At 42.5% G+C, this 16,179-nt stretch overlaps 1 protein-coding gene across 6 annotated transcripts in view; it reads left to right on the top strand.

The window, feature by feature from the left end:
• Nucleotides 1-16,179, top strand: part of FHIT (fragile histidine triad diadenosine triphosphatase) — a 530,102-nt gene that overhangs the window by 434,580 nt on the left and 79,343 nt on the right. For all 6 annotated transcript variants that reach the window (XM_015641001.3, XM_015641007.3, XM_033517493.1 and 3 more), the window contains one exon: nucleotides 11,814-11,882. In XM_015641001.3, coding sequence (XP_015496487.1) covers nucleotides 11,814-11,882 — 69 coding nt within the window. The remainder of the gene's footprint in view (nucleotides 1-11,813; nucleotides 11,883-16,179) is intronic.

Here is a 16,179-nt window from a genome sequence, read left to right as displayed (position 1 = left end):
TTCCCTTCCCTTCCCTTCCCTTCCCTTCCCTTCCCTTCCCTTCCCCTGTTTTGTTTTCAGAGCAGTTTGTATATCATCAAGGTGTTGAGCTGCAAGCACAGAGGGCCATGCAAATAACACCAAGGCAGATGCACAAAGTTTTACACACTTTGATTAAGTTGTAGGGCTTCAGAGGAATTTGGCTCCAGTTTCTGATGCTTCCGTGCCCTGTCTTCTGTTCTAGTGTGGATGTTAAATCGTGCAGAAATGGACCGTGACCTAACTTTCATGCCAGTTGATCTGGCTGTAGCTGTTTTTGTGTAACTAATTTAAAAAGATTGATTGGTGGTTAATTGCATTAATGAGCTGAACCGACATGGGCACAGACCAGAGCTCAGCAGTCTTCTAAATAGTCATTAAGAATAGACATCTATCTTTTTACCTGCTTGTACAGCCTCCTGTTGGGTGGCAGAGTGTGTGGAATGGTAATTCTGAAGGTTAAACGACTTAGGGACGTAATCACAGCCTGTTCACCTCTGCTACCCCCCTGCCCATATGGCCCTGCTTGTCACAGTCATAGTCCATTTGGACAAAGTGGCTTTTGAAAGGTCTCCAGGACAGCCAGTCTGGTGGCTTCAGCTGGGCTCCTGGCAAACTCCAGCGTGTGTTACAAACCCACCAAAGTTCCCTGGTGAAAGGAATCTGTGCATTTAAACAATTTTGAAAGAACTTCTTTCCCAATTAGAGTAATTCATGTTTATCAAGGTGAAAGTGTACTAAGCAGAACAGTACACTCTTCTCTCTAGCCAGCTCATGAATATGAAGAAAGATTGAATCAATAATACATTTCTCTAATTAAATTGGTAAGTTAAAATGACCAAGTTCTTGTTTTAGCAAGCAGTCAATGGCAGATGTATTTCTGTGTGTTTATCAGTGCTGGCCTTGCAGCCATTCACCACACTTAGGTGGGAGCTGTACAAATGTTGCCTGCCACACAAGGGCTTACAAAAGTACTTTAAGAAGTTGATAAAATGTTTGAGAGAGGGATATTGGTACATTTCCTAACCTAACTTGAAAATATTGTATGGTGAATAAAGGCAATGGAGTGCATTTTATTTGCAATCCATTGGTGAAGTTTGGTGAAGTTTGTGGATGTACTATTATATTTGCCATTATTAGCACATCTGTTTGGCACATTTAGTCAAACCAGGAAGGATTTCAGCTGAAGTTAGTGTGTTGCTGCTGGCTTGAGCAGAAAGAGAACTGAAGCAGGGCTGGATATTATGAAAGATGGTGAGAAAAATCCTAGGTATTTGGGAAGTCAGGGATGACAGTACTTTTGCACTGGGAGAGGATGTTGGTTTGTATAGGCTGTTGTCAGAATCTTTAGAGGTGTCAGTGCTGCTGCCATGGTGTTCTGCAAAGCCTGCAACAGCTGCTGGAACCAAGGAGGTGTTGCAGGGATTTCAGTCCCCTTTGGGTGATGTTGTAGGTGCCCTATGAAGTCTGATTTTCAAGGAGGCTGTTTTGTATCCCAAATTCAGCACTGAGTGGGGGAAGTAAGTCAAAGAAAAATGGGATTGACCTGCAGTCATATGCTATAGGCTGAAAATCTGTTTTCTTCTTTTTCAGCTCCCTCACTGATATGTCATTGAAATGGTTTGAGGTGACAAGGGAGGTGACTTAATGCTGAGGGGTTTTTGGGAGCTGGTACTGCTTCCCCATTGTCCCAGGGACTCCTGTGGACTGTTGAGGGGTGAACACCTGAGTGGCTGCACAGGGATTTCAGGCATTAAAATACTTTAAATGAGAGGCAAAGAAGTTGTGAAATTAGGCATATGCAAATAGCATTAAATTATGGTTTTATGTAAGATCTTATGTTTCAAGCTAATTGAAAGACAGAGGCCACTGCTGCAGGAGAAAAATATGAAAAGAAAACTATACTGAAACATAAAAGTGTTTCTGATCAAGTAAAATTCTGTTTCTGTTGAATGTTTTATTTTGTTCCAGTCACATAAATTACCATCTTTGAAATACTAAAACTCCCACAATCAGCTTTTTATAACAGAAAATAATTTACATTTAAAAGGTTTAACTGAAGCAGCTAAACCTTAGTGATGAATGTGCACATTCGGCAATAAAACAGGGAAACAGCCCATGTTTTGGAACCCATAGCTGCTATATATAATTTTAATATTGTAAAGAACTAAATACAGTCTAGTGAGTGCTACAGGTATGCACTGAGATATTTGCCAGTTCCTGGGAAATGTATTCTTAAGGGTATAAAGTACTGACACAGAGCCTTGGAAATCTCCTTTAGCACTGATGGATTCTGTGATGAACAGCAGCGTGGCTTGAATGCATTTCATCCTCCACAGAAACTTATGAACTTGGTCACATTGCCATCATCAGAAACCATTTCTTTCTCAGTGCAGCAGCACCTCTCTTCCATCTTGTGGTGGGCTGACCCTGGCCTGACCAGGTACCAACCAAATTCTCTCTATCAATCCCCTTCCTCAACTGCACAGGGGAGAGAAAATACATCAAAAGGCTCGAATGTAGAGATAAGGATGGGGAGAGATCAATCACCATTTACTGTCATTGGCAAAACAGACCTGACTTGGGGGAATTCATTTAATTTATTACCAATCTAGTAAGACTAGGGTAGCGAAAAATAAAACCAAATCTTAAAACCTCTTCCTTCTTCTCAGGCTTGACTGCACTCCTGATTTTGCCTCCCTCCTCCCTTCCAGTGGCGCAGGAGGATGGGGAATGGGGGCTGTGCTAAGTTCATCCTACTAGTGTCTGCTGCTCTCTCCCCCACAGGGGCAGGACTCTTCATGCTGCTCTCCTGCTCCAGTGTGGGATTCCCTCCCCCAGAAGACCAGTAAATCTGCTCCAGCATGGGCTTCCCGTGAGATCTCAGCCCACTTTGGGCACCCCCTGTCCCACTGTGATCCTCCATGGGCTGCAGAGGCACTGCTCCCTCACCGAGTTTTGCACCAGGGGCTGCAGCAGCAGCTCCTGCCTCTCCTGCTCTGAGCTGGGTGTCTGCAGGGCTCTTTCTCTCACATCACACTTCTCTCTCTGGCTATAGTTGCTTTTGCACAGGGCTTTTCCCCCACTCCTTAAATCTGTTTTCCCAGAGGGCCCACCCCTGTTGCTGATGGTCTTCAGCCTTGGCCAGTGGTGGATCCATCCTGGAGCTGCAGGAATTGGCTTCACTGGATATGGGGGAAACTTCTGGCAGCTTCTCACAGAAGCCACCCCTGTAGCCCTTTGCTACCAAAACCTGGCCACACAAACTCAGTACACATCTTTAAATAATGAAAGAGGAGACAGAGACAGTACCTTCATTCTGCAGGAACCTTGTCATCATCCTAGAAGAGATTGCAGCAGTTGTCTAAAAGGACCACAAAATAGCCACAAAAATTAGAGATAATGATTTCCCTCTCAGAATAGCTGGTATGTAAGGCTTGTCTTCTCCCTGTCACATGCATTCCTGATTTATCTTCTCTTCTTCTCCCCTACTCCCTCCATTAAAGGGGGAGTGGGACATTGCTGCTATAATGCTCTTATTCCCTGCTAGAGCAGAGAAGATATATTTCAGTTTTATGCTCTCCTCAAATGTACTCAGACATATGGAAGAAATATCTTACAGGTGTTTGTATTCTTGCAGAGGCTCCAGAGAATTGAAAACCCTCTGTATTCCAACAGTAATCTTTCCCTTGACCTAGAGTGCTTTATATCTCATGTGGGAGACTGAGTCCTGCCATTATTGGAGTCAGTGAGAAAATGGGTGGAAGTTTCAGCAAAATGAGGATGAGACCCTGGGTGTTATTTTTGGGACTGCAGGGCCCCATCGTGGGGGAAGCTGTGCACGGCTTTGCACAGAACTCAGCCCACTCTGACAGATCCGGATGTTCCGTGACATCTACAAGATTTGACTGGGGGTTTGGTCCTTCCTCTTATTAATATCAGAAAGAAAATTAGCTTTATATTTCCCTTCATATCAGACCTTTCAGGGGTCTCCTATCCTTTTAATTTATCCTGTGTCTCTGAGGGAAAAACTCAGTAAAAACACACCGGTGTGATAATTATTAAGCACATTTTATATAATTACAGCGTTGGCATCTCAGGGGGGAAATGAAAGTTTGTGCTGTCCCTTTAACAGGACAATTTGATAATCCTCTTAGCATTTTCTCCTTTGGCTGATAATATTTCACACAATTTTACTTTGTAAAATATTCCTAAAGGGAGGCTTAAGCAATAATGCACAGATTATGGAAATGACTCTCATTAAATATAGGCAGAGACTTCAGCAAAGCCATGAACTGCTTCGAAACATGTAACCCCCATTAGGAGCTTCATTTAAATGTTTATTCACGAGCAGTAAATGTTTATTATAGAACATTTTATTGAAACATAAATTAAAGAACCCTAATTATGCATATCACAAGTGTTCAAACAATATGCATTTATCAAGACTTAGCTAAAGATCAGAGGTGAGGGGAAATGCAGTTGTGCTTTCATTTACATCTCAGCAACACTAAATTTGCACAAAAATACCTGGGCAAAGTGACCCTGATGGAAAGCAAAGGCACAGGGCCTAATGGCAGGTGCTCTGCAGCTATCCCTGAGCATGTGCCACCTTCCAAAGTAACTTCAGAGGCACCTTCACTGCTCATTCCCACCTGTAAAAAAGGGCTGGGGACTGCCAGGGTTTGGGGTTGTTTCTGCAGAATAATGGTTGCTGCTCCTGCAGGTCTGCCCATCCTTCCCTGTGAGTGCTGTAGAGGGGATGGACGATGAATAATGGCAGGGGATGGTCCTTGGCCTGTCCTTCCTGCCACCATGCATGGACCCTCATTCCTGCTTGGAGGTCTGGAAATACAAGTTCAAAGAATCAGCCAACCTTCATTTCCAATTATTTTATTCATTTGCTGCCTTTCAGAGGATCTCTTAAGAGATGTTCAAGAGATGTACATTCAGATCACCACTTCCAACAAACAGGTTCATTGCCTTCATGATTGTGCCAGTTGTCTTGGGTTTGAAGGAGAGGGGTTGGCACTTCTCTTGCAAATGCTAAGCTGCCTTCAGCTGCTAAAGTTCTAACTACAGATATCAAGTGGGTTAAAAAATCTTTCTGTGCTTGTTTCCATGAGGTCTACATCCCTTTTCTAGCTCACCCACAGCTCATTTCTTTAAACTTCATAGCAGTTGACATATGCATTATTTATTGGGAATGCTGAATCTGCACATTGCTGAATCTACATGTTTAAAGATGTACTCTGCTGCAAGTCCTCCACGTGGTCTGGCTTCTGATACATTTGCAAATTCTCTTTATTTTATTGCTTTCCAAAGTACCTGTGCTGAGCAAGTATCTTGATACTTACTCTTCCAGAGGCAAATCCATGGTGTAAGTGTTGGTAGGGATCATTGCAAAGCTTTATTTTTCCTCCTAAGGGTGCGTGTACAGCACAGTGGGATGCAGATTTACACAAGTGTCAAAGGGCCCTCACACTCCAGCTTGGCAGGGCATGGACAGCCTGTGTGAGCTTCTCTCTCAAGACTTGTTCCAGCTTCTTGTTTTCTTTCTTTGCAGTCTCTTTCTGCACATTTTTGATTCACAAAATTTTGACCACTGCCTTCATTCTATCAATAACTTCAACCCTCCCTGTTTTCCAGTGGCTCTTCTTCATGCTCACATCTGTCTCTGCTGTTTCCTGTGCTGCTGCCCTGGGCTTTCTGAGACAGACGTGGATTTCCCTGTCCTTCCCTTGCATCAATCTGTTCCCCTGCACATCCTCCTCTCGAGCCTGCCAATCTGTGCCACTCCTTTCCATCTGCATCATGTCCTTATGCTCCTCACGACAGCAGAAAAGCAAACCTCAGTTTTGTGTTTTAATAAACCAGAGCCAAAGGTGCTACAAGAGTGTGTCAGGCCATGCAGCCTCCCTGGATCTGCAGGAATCCTCACCCCCAGCACGGCAGAGCACCTGTGCAGCCTCGTGCACAAGGCTTTGGTAAAGCTGGAAAAGAAAGCGCTGATTCCTAGAAATGGGGCAGTTTTATAGGAAAGGAATGGTTTCAAGCAGTGTCTTGTCATGTTTTATTATTTTATAACAATTAGCTCCTTTAAAGTGATTTGTCTTTGACTAATTTATAAATCCTGAAATGGGGGGAAAAAATGGGGGGAAAAAAATGCTGGCAATAATTTTGAAGGCTGTGAAAACTGAGTGTTTTAATTGTCCAAAACTGTTTTCCTAATGTTGGTTAGGACTTTTAAAAAATTTTAAAATATATTTCTCTATCTCAAACCAATTCAAAACTTGGAAAAATATCAAGAACTCACTGAATAGAAGCTGTTTTCTCACAAAGACGTCTTTGCCAGGTCAAAGACCCTGGAAGTGGGCTTTCAGTGCCTAGAAAGAGCAGCTGGGCCAGGTGTGCCCGTGGCTGGTGACACGCTGGATTTTCAGGGGCAGCAGAGGGAGTGCTTTCTGCTAATGAGCTGTGGATATACAGGCAGGGCTTTCCATGGAATAACTTTGTAACAGGGACAATTGAGCAGTTAATCAAGAATAGCAAACAAGGGCTCCATGGAAGCCCCGTTAACAGAGAGGACAAAATTGCCCTATTTTTCATGTGGCTATCTCTGTATTATGGTTGATTTTCTTTATCACCCTAACGGTCTTACTTGGAGAGTGGTTATTAGTTTGAAATTTCTACAGTTAATTTGGTAGTTTAGAAGAAGCATTATCACAGCTTCCCATGGGAAGCCCCTGTCTCCATAATGGACAGGGCACTTTGCAGCGAGTGAGGTCTTATCTGAAAACCACCATCCCTTTTCCCAGTGAACTGGCTGGTGAGTGTCTCCTGGCCAGCTGGTCTTGCTGCCTGGAGCTGCTCTTTCTCTTCCTGCCCTTCCTCCTGCCTGGCCATAACCACAACAGTTCATGGCTTTTTCTGTCCCGCTGCACCACGAGACCGTGGAAAGCCACAACTGCCGAGCTTTGACTGTAGAAAGAATGAAAAGTAACAAGGGAAAGGATTAAACTGCTGAAAGGCATCTGGTTTTGCTGCATGAAGGCACAGCTCAGTGATGTTCTGCTTTTGCAGATGTGGGGGGAACAGCCCCTCCTCTGCCAACATTTTGGCAGCCCACCCCCCATCTTCAGGGTTGTGTGACCCTTTGCCAGCTTTTTTGTATTCCTGCTGTAAGAACATTTATTGCCAATAGGCCCTGGGTGCTGAGCAGCTCACGTACAGACTATTATCTCCCTTTCAGCTGGAAGCTGAGCTTTGTTGCTCTGCTAACCAGCACAGCAGCTGAGTGAACACAACAAAATGTCCATGAATTATTGCAGGCAACACCCATGTCCTCCCCAGTGGTATGTATGGCAGGGTCATCTGCTCTTCACTATTCTGGTCTACCTGGGAAATCTCTTTCAGTGTCTAATTTTGTCTAGTGTTTTCACTTTAAATCCAGTGCAGTGGTGACACGTTGGTTATTTGACCATAATTCAGTATATAAAACCAGCTGTAAACAGGAGCATTGCCTTCTGCATGGCCTTGAGTGCTGGAGTAAAACTCACCTGATCTGAATGCTTGTTTCTCCAACAACACATGCTCCAGGTCTTTTGGCTGAGACTGTCTGGCCATTTTCCAACCCTGGTTCACTGGAGAGCAACTTCAGTTGTGTAATCCCACAAATGCCTGTGATGCAGCCAGATTTTGGCAGTGGTGGGATGAGCGTGCTCCAGAGTGCCCATGGCCAGCCCTGTGCTCCCACAGTCCTGACTGGAATGCCATGGAGCTCATCAGAGCATCCTCTTGCTGCAGTGGGAGCCAGAGGCATCACACCCTGGCTCTGGCTCATTAGTTCCTGTGGCACTAGAGATTTGTTCCTTTCCAGTACATTTCCTAATGCTCCTGTCATTCTGGGTATAAAGGTCTTGAAAAGCTTCTCTTATGAGTGATTTTGCATCACCTGATAATTCTCACCATTAGGAGTTCCTCAAACTGAGATTTTATTTACAGTGCAAAGCAGAGGGAGCTGCAGTCCCTACCATAGAAAACTGTCAGTCTAGTAATTTTAATTTTGAAAGTCCTATAAAATCCACCTCCCACAGCCTCCTTCCAGCTACTGCTGTTCCAGATATCCCTGACTGGAAATCTTGCCCCCAGTGTCAGAAACAGCTAGCAGGGCTCAGGTATCTTTAACTCACACAGTGCCCCCACTTGGGGACTTCACGTTGTCAGTGTTGTCACACCCAGTGTGTCACTGTCCCGCTCCCTCCATCAGTGCCTGACGAGCAGGGAACGGAGCTGAGCAATGCAAGTCTGTGCCTGCATTTTTCTACCCTGGTCTGGGTGATATTGATTGGTCCATTAATGTAAATGTCTTGGCTGTTGTGTGTTGCTTTCCTTGCTTATTAATCAAAATAATGCAAAATGAGAGGAAAGCAATTTTTAGGAAAAAAATGAAATACCATCAACAGTGATTGAATGGAGCCTGCTGGAATGTGATGGGACTGTCTGCCACCCACCAGGCATGAGGATCCCCACCATAACTGGGGAAAAACAACTGAAATGCTTTATTTTGACAATTTTGGTCAATGTTTAGATGTTTTCTGTCCAAGCAGTGTTTTGATTTGCCTAAATCTATTTGTTTGGTTAAAAAAAAAAATAGCATCCCAGTGTTTTGTTTGTATCTGACAGGTTTCTGTCAATTGCAAATGTTTTTTTTTGATGTGTGGGTTTTTGTTTTGCTTGGAAAACAAATGGAAGGAAACAACTTTAATTTGTGGGCACCTTGAAGTTATTTTTGCTACTGCCATTTAGGCAGACCTCCCTATAGCCAGCAGTGGATGCAAAACACTGAGACATAAACAAAACATTCGGGATGTGAATATTCCCACTGAACCAATTCACAGGTTGGAAATTGAGCTGGTGCTTAAGTGCCTTGGTGGATTGAGGCTTTAGCAGTAACAAACAGTACTAAGGAGTAAAAATGATCAATTAAAGATCTCCTAATGAATCAAAGTATCAGCTGCTCTGAGCTGAGAAGGCCAGGAGCTGAAAGGGGGATTAGAGACAATGTGAAATCTCCCTGTTCAGTGTTTCTGAGTGCCTGGTAGCCACAGCTCTGCATTGCTTGTATTTCTTGGTGAAATTGAAGAGAAGGGAAATACATGAGACACTGTTGCTGATCCGGTTTGTTTCTGTTATGCAAACAAAATCCAGATATTTATTTCCTTTCCATACACAGAGTTAAAAAAAGAAACCAAAGCAAACGAAAAACGGATGACTGGAAAAAATTACTCTCTTTGAAATTGATTGTTGTTACCTCAAACCTTGGGAATATTCATTTGTTTTGTGATACAGCTGATGGATTTTGCTATGCAGCCTGGCAGTGTGAGAGGACATAATGCATGTAGTAAGGGTGACTAACCCCTGAGAACATCCCCAGCAATGCCAAGTGGCCCATATGCTGCCATAAACACTTTTTCTTCTTTTTTTTTTTCCCCCACACTGATCATAAGAGCCCATTTTGGATAGAAGATCACATTAGGCTCATTCATTACCTGCTGTGATGGTCTGTGCATCTGCAGTGCAGCATCTCTGCACTGAGCTTTGGACTACACCCCTGCGTGTTTTCTGATATTCCAAATTGGCTGTCACGGGTGCACAGATCTTCTCCTGTGCGTCCTGGAGCATTCTGCACAGAGATGAAAATTACTCCTAAAGGTGGCTAAACTTCTGGGGAATATGGTTGTTGATAGCTGATGTTAGATTTTATATATATAGTCAAGGGAAATTCCTGAAAATTGATACTTGTAGCAAAACTATCATTCCTTGTAGCTGAAGAGAAGGAAACTGACTGGCAGATGAACTGACTCTATTCTTATGAATAAATTTAAAATCTAATGAGAACAACAGGTGTCAGACAGTAGTGAAATTTTACAGTATCCCTGCAAACTTTAATCTGTACTTCTATTTTTATGAAAGCCTGTCCAAAAGTGAAATTTCAGGCCTAGGGCTACTGAAGACTGTCTTTAAAGTTGCTTTGTGATTTTGAGCAATACATCATACGAGCTGTGATGTTCGGATGATACATTGCACTAATACATCACAGGAACACTTTTGCTCTTATGATATATTAGTATAATACCCTATCAGAACACCATCACTGATATATTACTCAAAAACACAGTTTTGGACCCTCAAGATTCACCCTTATCTCTAGTCTGAATACACTGAAAGCTGTGGATAATGATAAGAATAAGAAATCACATATTCGGTTTCTCTAGGGTAAAGCTGAGGAAAAAAAATAGTGTGGTATTCGGAATATTTCATTAACTGAAACATTCTTGTGTTTTCATTTTATTCACTGAGCAAATGATATTATGGATAGAAGCTAACATAATATAGGTGTGTTTGAATTTTCTTACAAATAGCCTAAGAAAACCTTTTATTTCATATTTCATTATAGACTTAAGCCATGTTTTGAGAATGTTTCGATGAGGTGCAGGAGTTTCAGCTGATTTCTACCTCATCAAATTGAATCAGGTGCAAACTATCTAAATTCTATGGAAACCATTTGGTGCTGTTTCTGATGCAGTCATTTTCTTTTTTTAAAAAAGGATTTATGCACCATCTAAAAAGATCTGAAGATGCATAAATGAGATCTATCACTCAGATTATTTCCTGCCTCTCCTCACTGAGGTGTTGGGTTTTTTTTCCCCTGAAGAATTATTCTCTGTTGTTGTTTTTCTTAACTCAAGAGTGAAAGACAAAGGGAAAAAGAGAATTAGAGAAAATAATGTTTTGCAATGTTAGTAGCTGTACTTACTGCAGAAAAGTATTTTTCCCAGTAGAGTTTAGGTCTTGAGGACCTTGCATTACCCTTCCTTTATGGTAGGGAGAGAGTGTCAGAAAAAAAAAAAAAAAAAGTAGTAATAACACAGCATTAAGGTGCCAAGTCGTATATTTGTGTTCTTGCCCATAGTTCTGTTTGCTTTCCCCAGATCACATCAGCACTTTTGATGAAAACTCATCATTTACCTCCTTCCCAAACTGGGTAACCCAAAGCTGCCTGTGCAGCTCAGTCCTCAGCTCTGCTAGCCCATGGGCAATGGTCCTGTGCCAGAGGAGAACGCTTCAGGCTGTGCCAAACTGGGCTCCTAATCCTTGTGCCTCACAGGTTTTGGGACCCCTGGCACTCTGTCCCTGCAGGTGTGTCCTGTGTCCCCCACAGGCCACAGCTTGTTGTATTTGGGCTACAGCCCCCAGGGAGGAAAGGAAGCATTAAAGTATTTTTAAACTTGTGAGAGGCATTGTCTTCTTCTGTCAGCCTTTCTACCCACGTGCTGTCCTGGTGTGGCAGCAGCTCCTCTGTCCCCAGACAGGGAGCCCTGAGCCCAGGCTGCCCACACGGGCTCTCCACCACATCCCATCTCCAGCACCTTCTTTTTCCCCTCTATTCCAAAGACACAACATTCAGCTCCAAGGGACATTGTTATTTCAAAGCTGAGGCTAAATATGCCTCTGACTGACAACTATGAATAATTCCACAGAGCCCCTAAACTTCCAGGCATTTCACTCTGAAGCTCATATAATACACCAGGGCTGCTCTCTCATGTCTTTCATCTTTTATATTCTCCAAAGGGTTGAGATACAGTTATGGAACAGGTTAATGTATTTTCCTCTGAAAATAATGCTGTGGGAGCCTGTGCACGGTTACCTGTGTGTGTTAAGAGTAATGCTGACAGTTCAGAAAAGAAAGTCGTGAACTTGATTATCACCATTATTTTGTTTCACGTTCTCAGCATGTTCATGTCCATGTGCTGCCAAGGAGGGCTGGAGACTTCAGCAGGAATGATGATGTCTACGAGGAGGTAAGAGTTACACTCCATTTCTTCTTCAGAGTTGGTTTTGCTGTTAGTAAATTGCCTTAATGATCCAGGCCCTCCCATGGGTGGAGGGATGGGATCTGCATTTTCATTGCTGGCAAAGATCCTTTGATACCACCAAGATCTATACTGGGATTTCCTTGTGAGCTCCCTCTCAGAGGGAGGATACAGCTGACACCTTTGGTACTTTGGTCTGTCACTGCACACAGGGTGCAGCTCTACAAATAGTTGTGTTCTCTTATTTTGAGGGCACAGGGAAAAAGGGCGACCACATGGTCAGCCTGGCATGCAGGGAGGGTGTCCTGTGCCAGCTGCTCGCCTGGGGTGCCAAACCTCCCCCTTCCAACCAGAGAAAACACAGGCAGCTTGTTACAACTCAGTCACAAATTGCCTTCTGGCCTGATTTTTGTAGGGCTCTGCTCAGCTCTGGACAAATCACACCGTAGCCCCAAAGATGGAAATTAAAGAGCAGCTCTGTGTATAGATGGAATATCTGCATGTGTGCAGATTGTGCAGCAGAGCTTGGCTCATGAGCTGTTCCAGTGTGACTGAATCACTGGCTTTTGTTTAAATGAACAATTGTACTGGCATTAACAAAAAGTTTTCCCCAGTTTGACAGCTGTCACAATGGTTCTATGAAAAATTCCCACTATTGTTAAATTTACGGCTTGTTCTTCGTGGGTTTGGTAGGATCCTCTATCTGAAATATGACATCTCCTTCTCTTTCTGAACGTAATTAATATAAACTTGTTCAGTGCTACTGCAATACCATCTGCTTGAAAGAGACATCATGACATTTTCTGCTTTTGTATTTTTTCTTTTGTGATATCTACATGACAAGTCCCCACTCACAAAAAAAAAAATAAAAAATTGGTGGTGTGTTTTAAAGTTTTTCAATTACTTAAATATGCAAAACTGGAGAAGAAAGCATATTACTGACAAGTTAATATGAAGTGTAGTGCCTGAAAACCCCACTAATAGGGTAAAACATTAATGAGACTGCTGAGCAGGAAGATCCAGTGGAAATAAATGATGGCAATCTTTTCTGGTGTGGTGGTTAAAGCAGTTGAATGAGACAAAAGTTAACACCAAAAGGATTGTCAGGAGCTGGAAAAGGCTGTTCAGGGAGGTGATGGAGTCACCATCCCTGCAGGTATTGAAAAGATGTGAAGATGGGGCTCTCAGGGCCGTGGGGTAGTGATGGGCTTGGCAGTGCTGGGTTAATGGTTGGACTCAGTGTTTTCCACCTAAATGATTGTGTGGTTCTGTGATCTTTTCCTTTTCACATGTGTTAAGGGGTTTTGGATGCTGCATCAACCCATCAAATCTCTTTCTGTTTCTTTCATATTTACAGTTCCATTTGCTTCTTTTTTAATGCAATTATTTCTCCCTTGTTGTAGCTAAACAGAAACAGTCAAAGCTCTTATGAACTAGAACATGTGGTTACTGTTGTTAGATGCAAAAGGGTGGCAAATTGGGGAAGAATTTCTTTTTTATTTTGTCATTTCCAATTATAGCAATTGTAGGTGTTGCTTTTAGCAAACAGGAAGCATAAATATTTAGACATAGATGTGATAAATTATCTTTTAGCAGAAGAACATATAGCCTCAGAGTCTAACTAGCTATTCTTGAATACCACAGAGCTAACACACTTTTGTACAGACTGTAGCTGAAAGAAGATGTAATTTTTCTTAGGATGCCAGGGAAACAAAAACATATTTCCTACTATAAAAAGTTTGGTGCCGAGTTCTATCACTGTCTGGATTGAGGATGGAGGGACTTAAGCAATTTGCTATCATAAGTGAATAAAGCTATTTTGAAAAATGAAAAAGGGACAAATTATTGAAAATACAGCTGACTTTGGAAATAATTAGGAGTTTATGTCAGTACAGCAAAAACATTTTGATATAATGCATCTCTGTGTGATGTCAGCAAGTCATATCCTTTTGACAAGGAGATGCTTTAAAAGATTTAGGAAGATATGTAGATCATAGTGGGGAAACAGGCTGGAAATCGACTAGGGATAAAGTACCATTAGGTGAGATGTGGGTGCTGGAGAGAGCTTTAAATCTATTTTTCTTAAAATTTGTACTTTAAAAATCCAAATCCTGTTCATAAACGACACTTCAATTCCATGTATTTGAGTGATAGATGAAGTTGTAGTTTAGGCAGCAAAGACCACCTTCCAAAATAATCCCAATAATCTTTTCCTTTCTAAAGTGTGACATGGAGGCTGCTCAGGCTCCCTCAAACAGTCTGTGCAATTGTAAAGCACACCTAGGATAAATTGTGCATATTGCAGTGCCTGGTTTAACTACCACAGCTAAAGGTTTAACAGCAATTGGGAGCAATTTTCACAGGCTCCAGGTCTCAGCTCTGGCTCAACATGTCCTTTGCAAACCCCTTTCTATCTGTAAATGCCTTTGAGCTCTCCAAGCTCTGCAGTTGTCATCTGTATATGCTCAGCAGATTGCTGATAAATCCCACTGCTCTCAGTGTCTGACAGTGGAAGCAATGCCCAGATGCTGAGACATCAGTCCTCTTAGGAGACTTACGGAGTTGAGACAGCCAGAAAGTGCTTGCAGTCCTTCACTGTGTGCTTAATTTCTCCCATTCAGTTTTGGAATGACCACTCATCTGATGGAAAACGCAGAAGAAAGAGTATCAGGTTGTTTCCTTCTTAGTCTGTTTTTGTTTGGGCTCTGAGATCTTCAGGCTTTTGGCTATGAAGCTCTGACACAGCCCTGTCTAAAGCAGCTTTTAAGTGTAAAGAGTATAATTAAACGTAAGGTGTTTCTTAGCACTTGTCTTTTAATCAGGTATCTGATGGACACAAATGCCTTCTGATTTCTGGATATATTTTTAGAACTGTAGTAGCGGAAAATTAATCGTAGAAGGAATAAAAGAGGGGCTGACACTTATTTCACAGCACCTTCTCTAAGGCATTCCTTGGTAGAATATGTCACTTAATATTTTAGGTTCTTTCACCTCAGTGCATATGAAAGAAGTCACTGTGTGATTTTTCCAAGATACAAAGAGAATCGCTAATAGTAAAAAACTGTCTGCATGTAATATTTTAGATGTATTTCCTCTGCATCTTTGCAGAGCAATTTCTTGGAAGGATATTTCCTGGGAAGTGTTAGTTATCCACTCTCTGGGCTCACTGTAGTGGAAAGCTAAAGCTATAGTTTATCAGTTCTTACATTTATCTGCAATTATTTGAAGCCTAATCCTGCAAGTGTGCACATGCCAAAGTTAAATTGGTCTTACAGGTTTTTTTATAGGATCAGGGCCTACATCTTTTGCTAGATTACTTTTCTCATCTTCATCTTGAGTAGTTCTTATTCATTGATTTCCTTTATTTCTTGGACAGCAGAACAATAGCAGCTAAATATTAGGAAAACTTTACATTAGAATAACTCTTTATACCACTGTGTTTTCTGTTTGGTTTGAAAGAGATTGTATTTCAGATTTATTAATCAAGGAACTTAAAAACCTTTTATCAAGTAGTTGCTTGCTTTGAAGTAGATGAGTTCTTTGCTATTATAAGTCACAGTGACTGATAAGAACTTGGTCTGAATGAACATCTTTACTGTAGAACCGCCCCCTGTGTTGTTGCAGTCAGCACAAGTACTGCAGTTGTTGGAGGTCATCATGTCCAAGACATTCAAGAACATTATCCTGAAAAGTCTCAGCACTTTCAGGCATCTGTGTACAGCCCTCATTCAGTGGGTGTTTGAAAAGTCCATAGCACAGCCTGTCCCTGGTCTCCACTGAGTGGTTAGCCATTACTGCAATATAAATAACATTCATCATCCTTTGGGTTGGCAGGTAATAGCTGTACTGGGCCAGAGACGATGGGGCTTTCTCAGAAAGGAAGACTCAATCTAAACTCCACACTCCTGTTATGAGTGCTGACCTCAATAAGTTAATTTTGAGGATGACAGACTCGGATGGGTAAGGGCAGCCTGGCCTCTCAGTGAAACCCTGAGCATCCCTGAGCATGCTGAGATGAGTTTTGTGGCACACACCCCTGCTGCTCCCCAAATTCTGTGTTTCACTTGGTGCCTGCAGCCTCCTGTAACAGATGCAGCTGCCACGGTGATGCACATCCAGGGCTGTGCACGCAGGGCAAGGAGTGCCCAGCTCCTCACCAGCCTTGCTCTCGTGCCCACCTCATTTCACTGCCTGTTTGCAGGTCCCAGCCTAGGCTGGAGAGCACTGGAAAAGGGGAAAGGGTGAAAGAGAGAGGTTAATCCAAACCTCTGTGTCTCCATCCTCC

This window comes from Parus major, chromosome 12 (assembly GCF_001522545.3).
Source record: "Parus major isolate Abel chromosome 12, Parus_major1.1, whole genome shotgun sequence".
Classification (NCBI taxonomy): domain Eukaryota; kingdom Metazoa; phylum Chordata; class Aves; order Passeriformes; family Paridae; genus Parus; species Parus major.
Note: the sequence above shows the minus strand (reverse complement) of the source record. Positions and strands in the feature narration are given on the sequence as shown.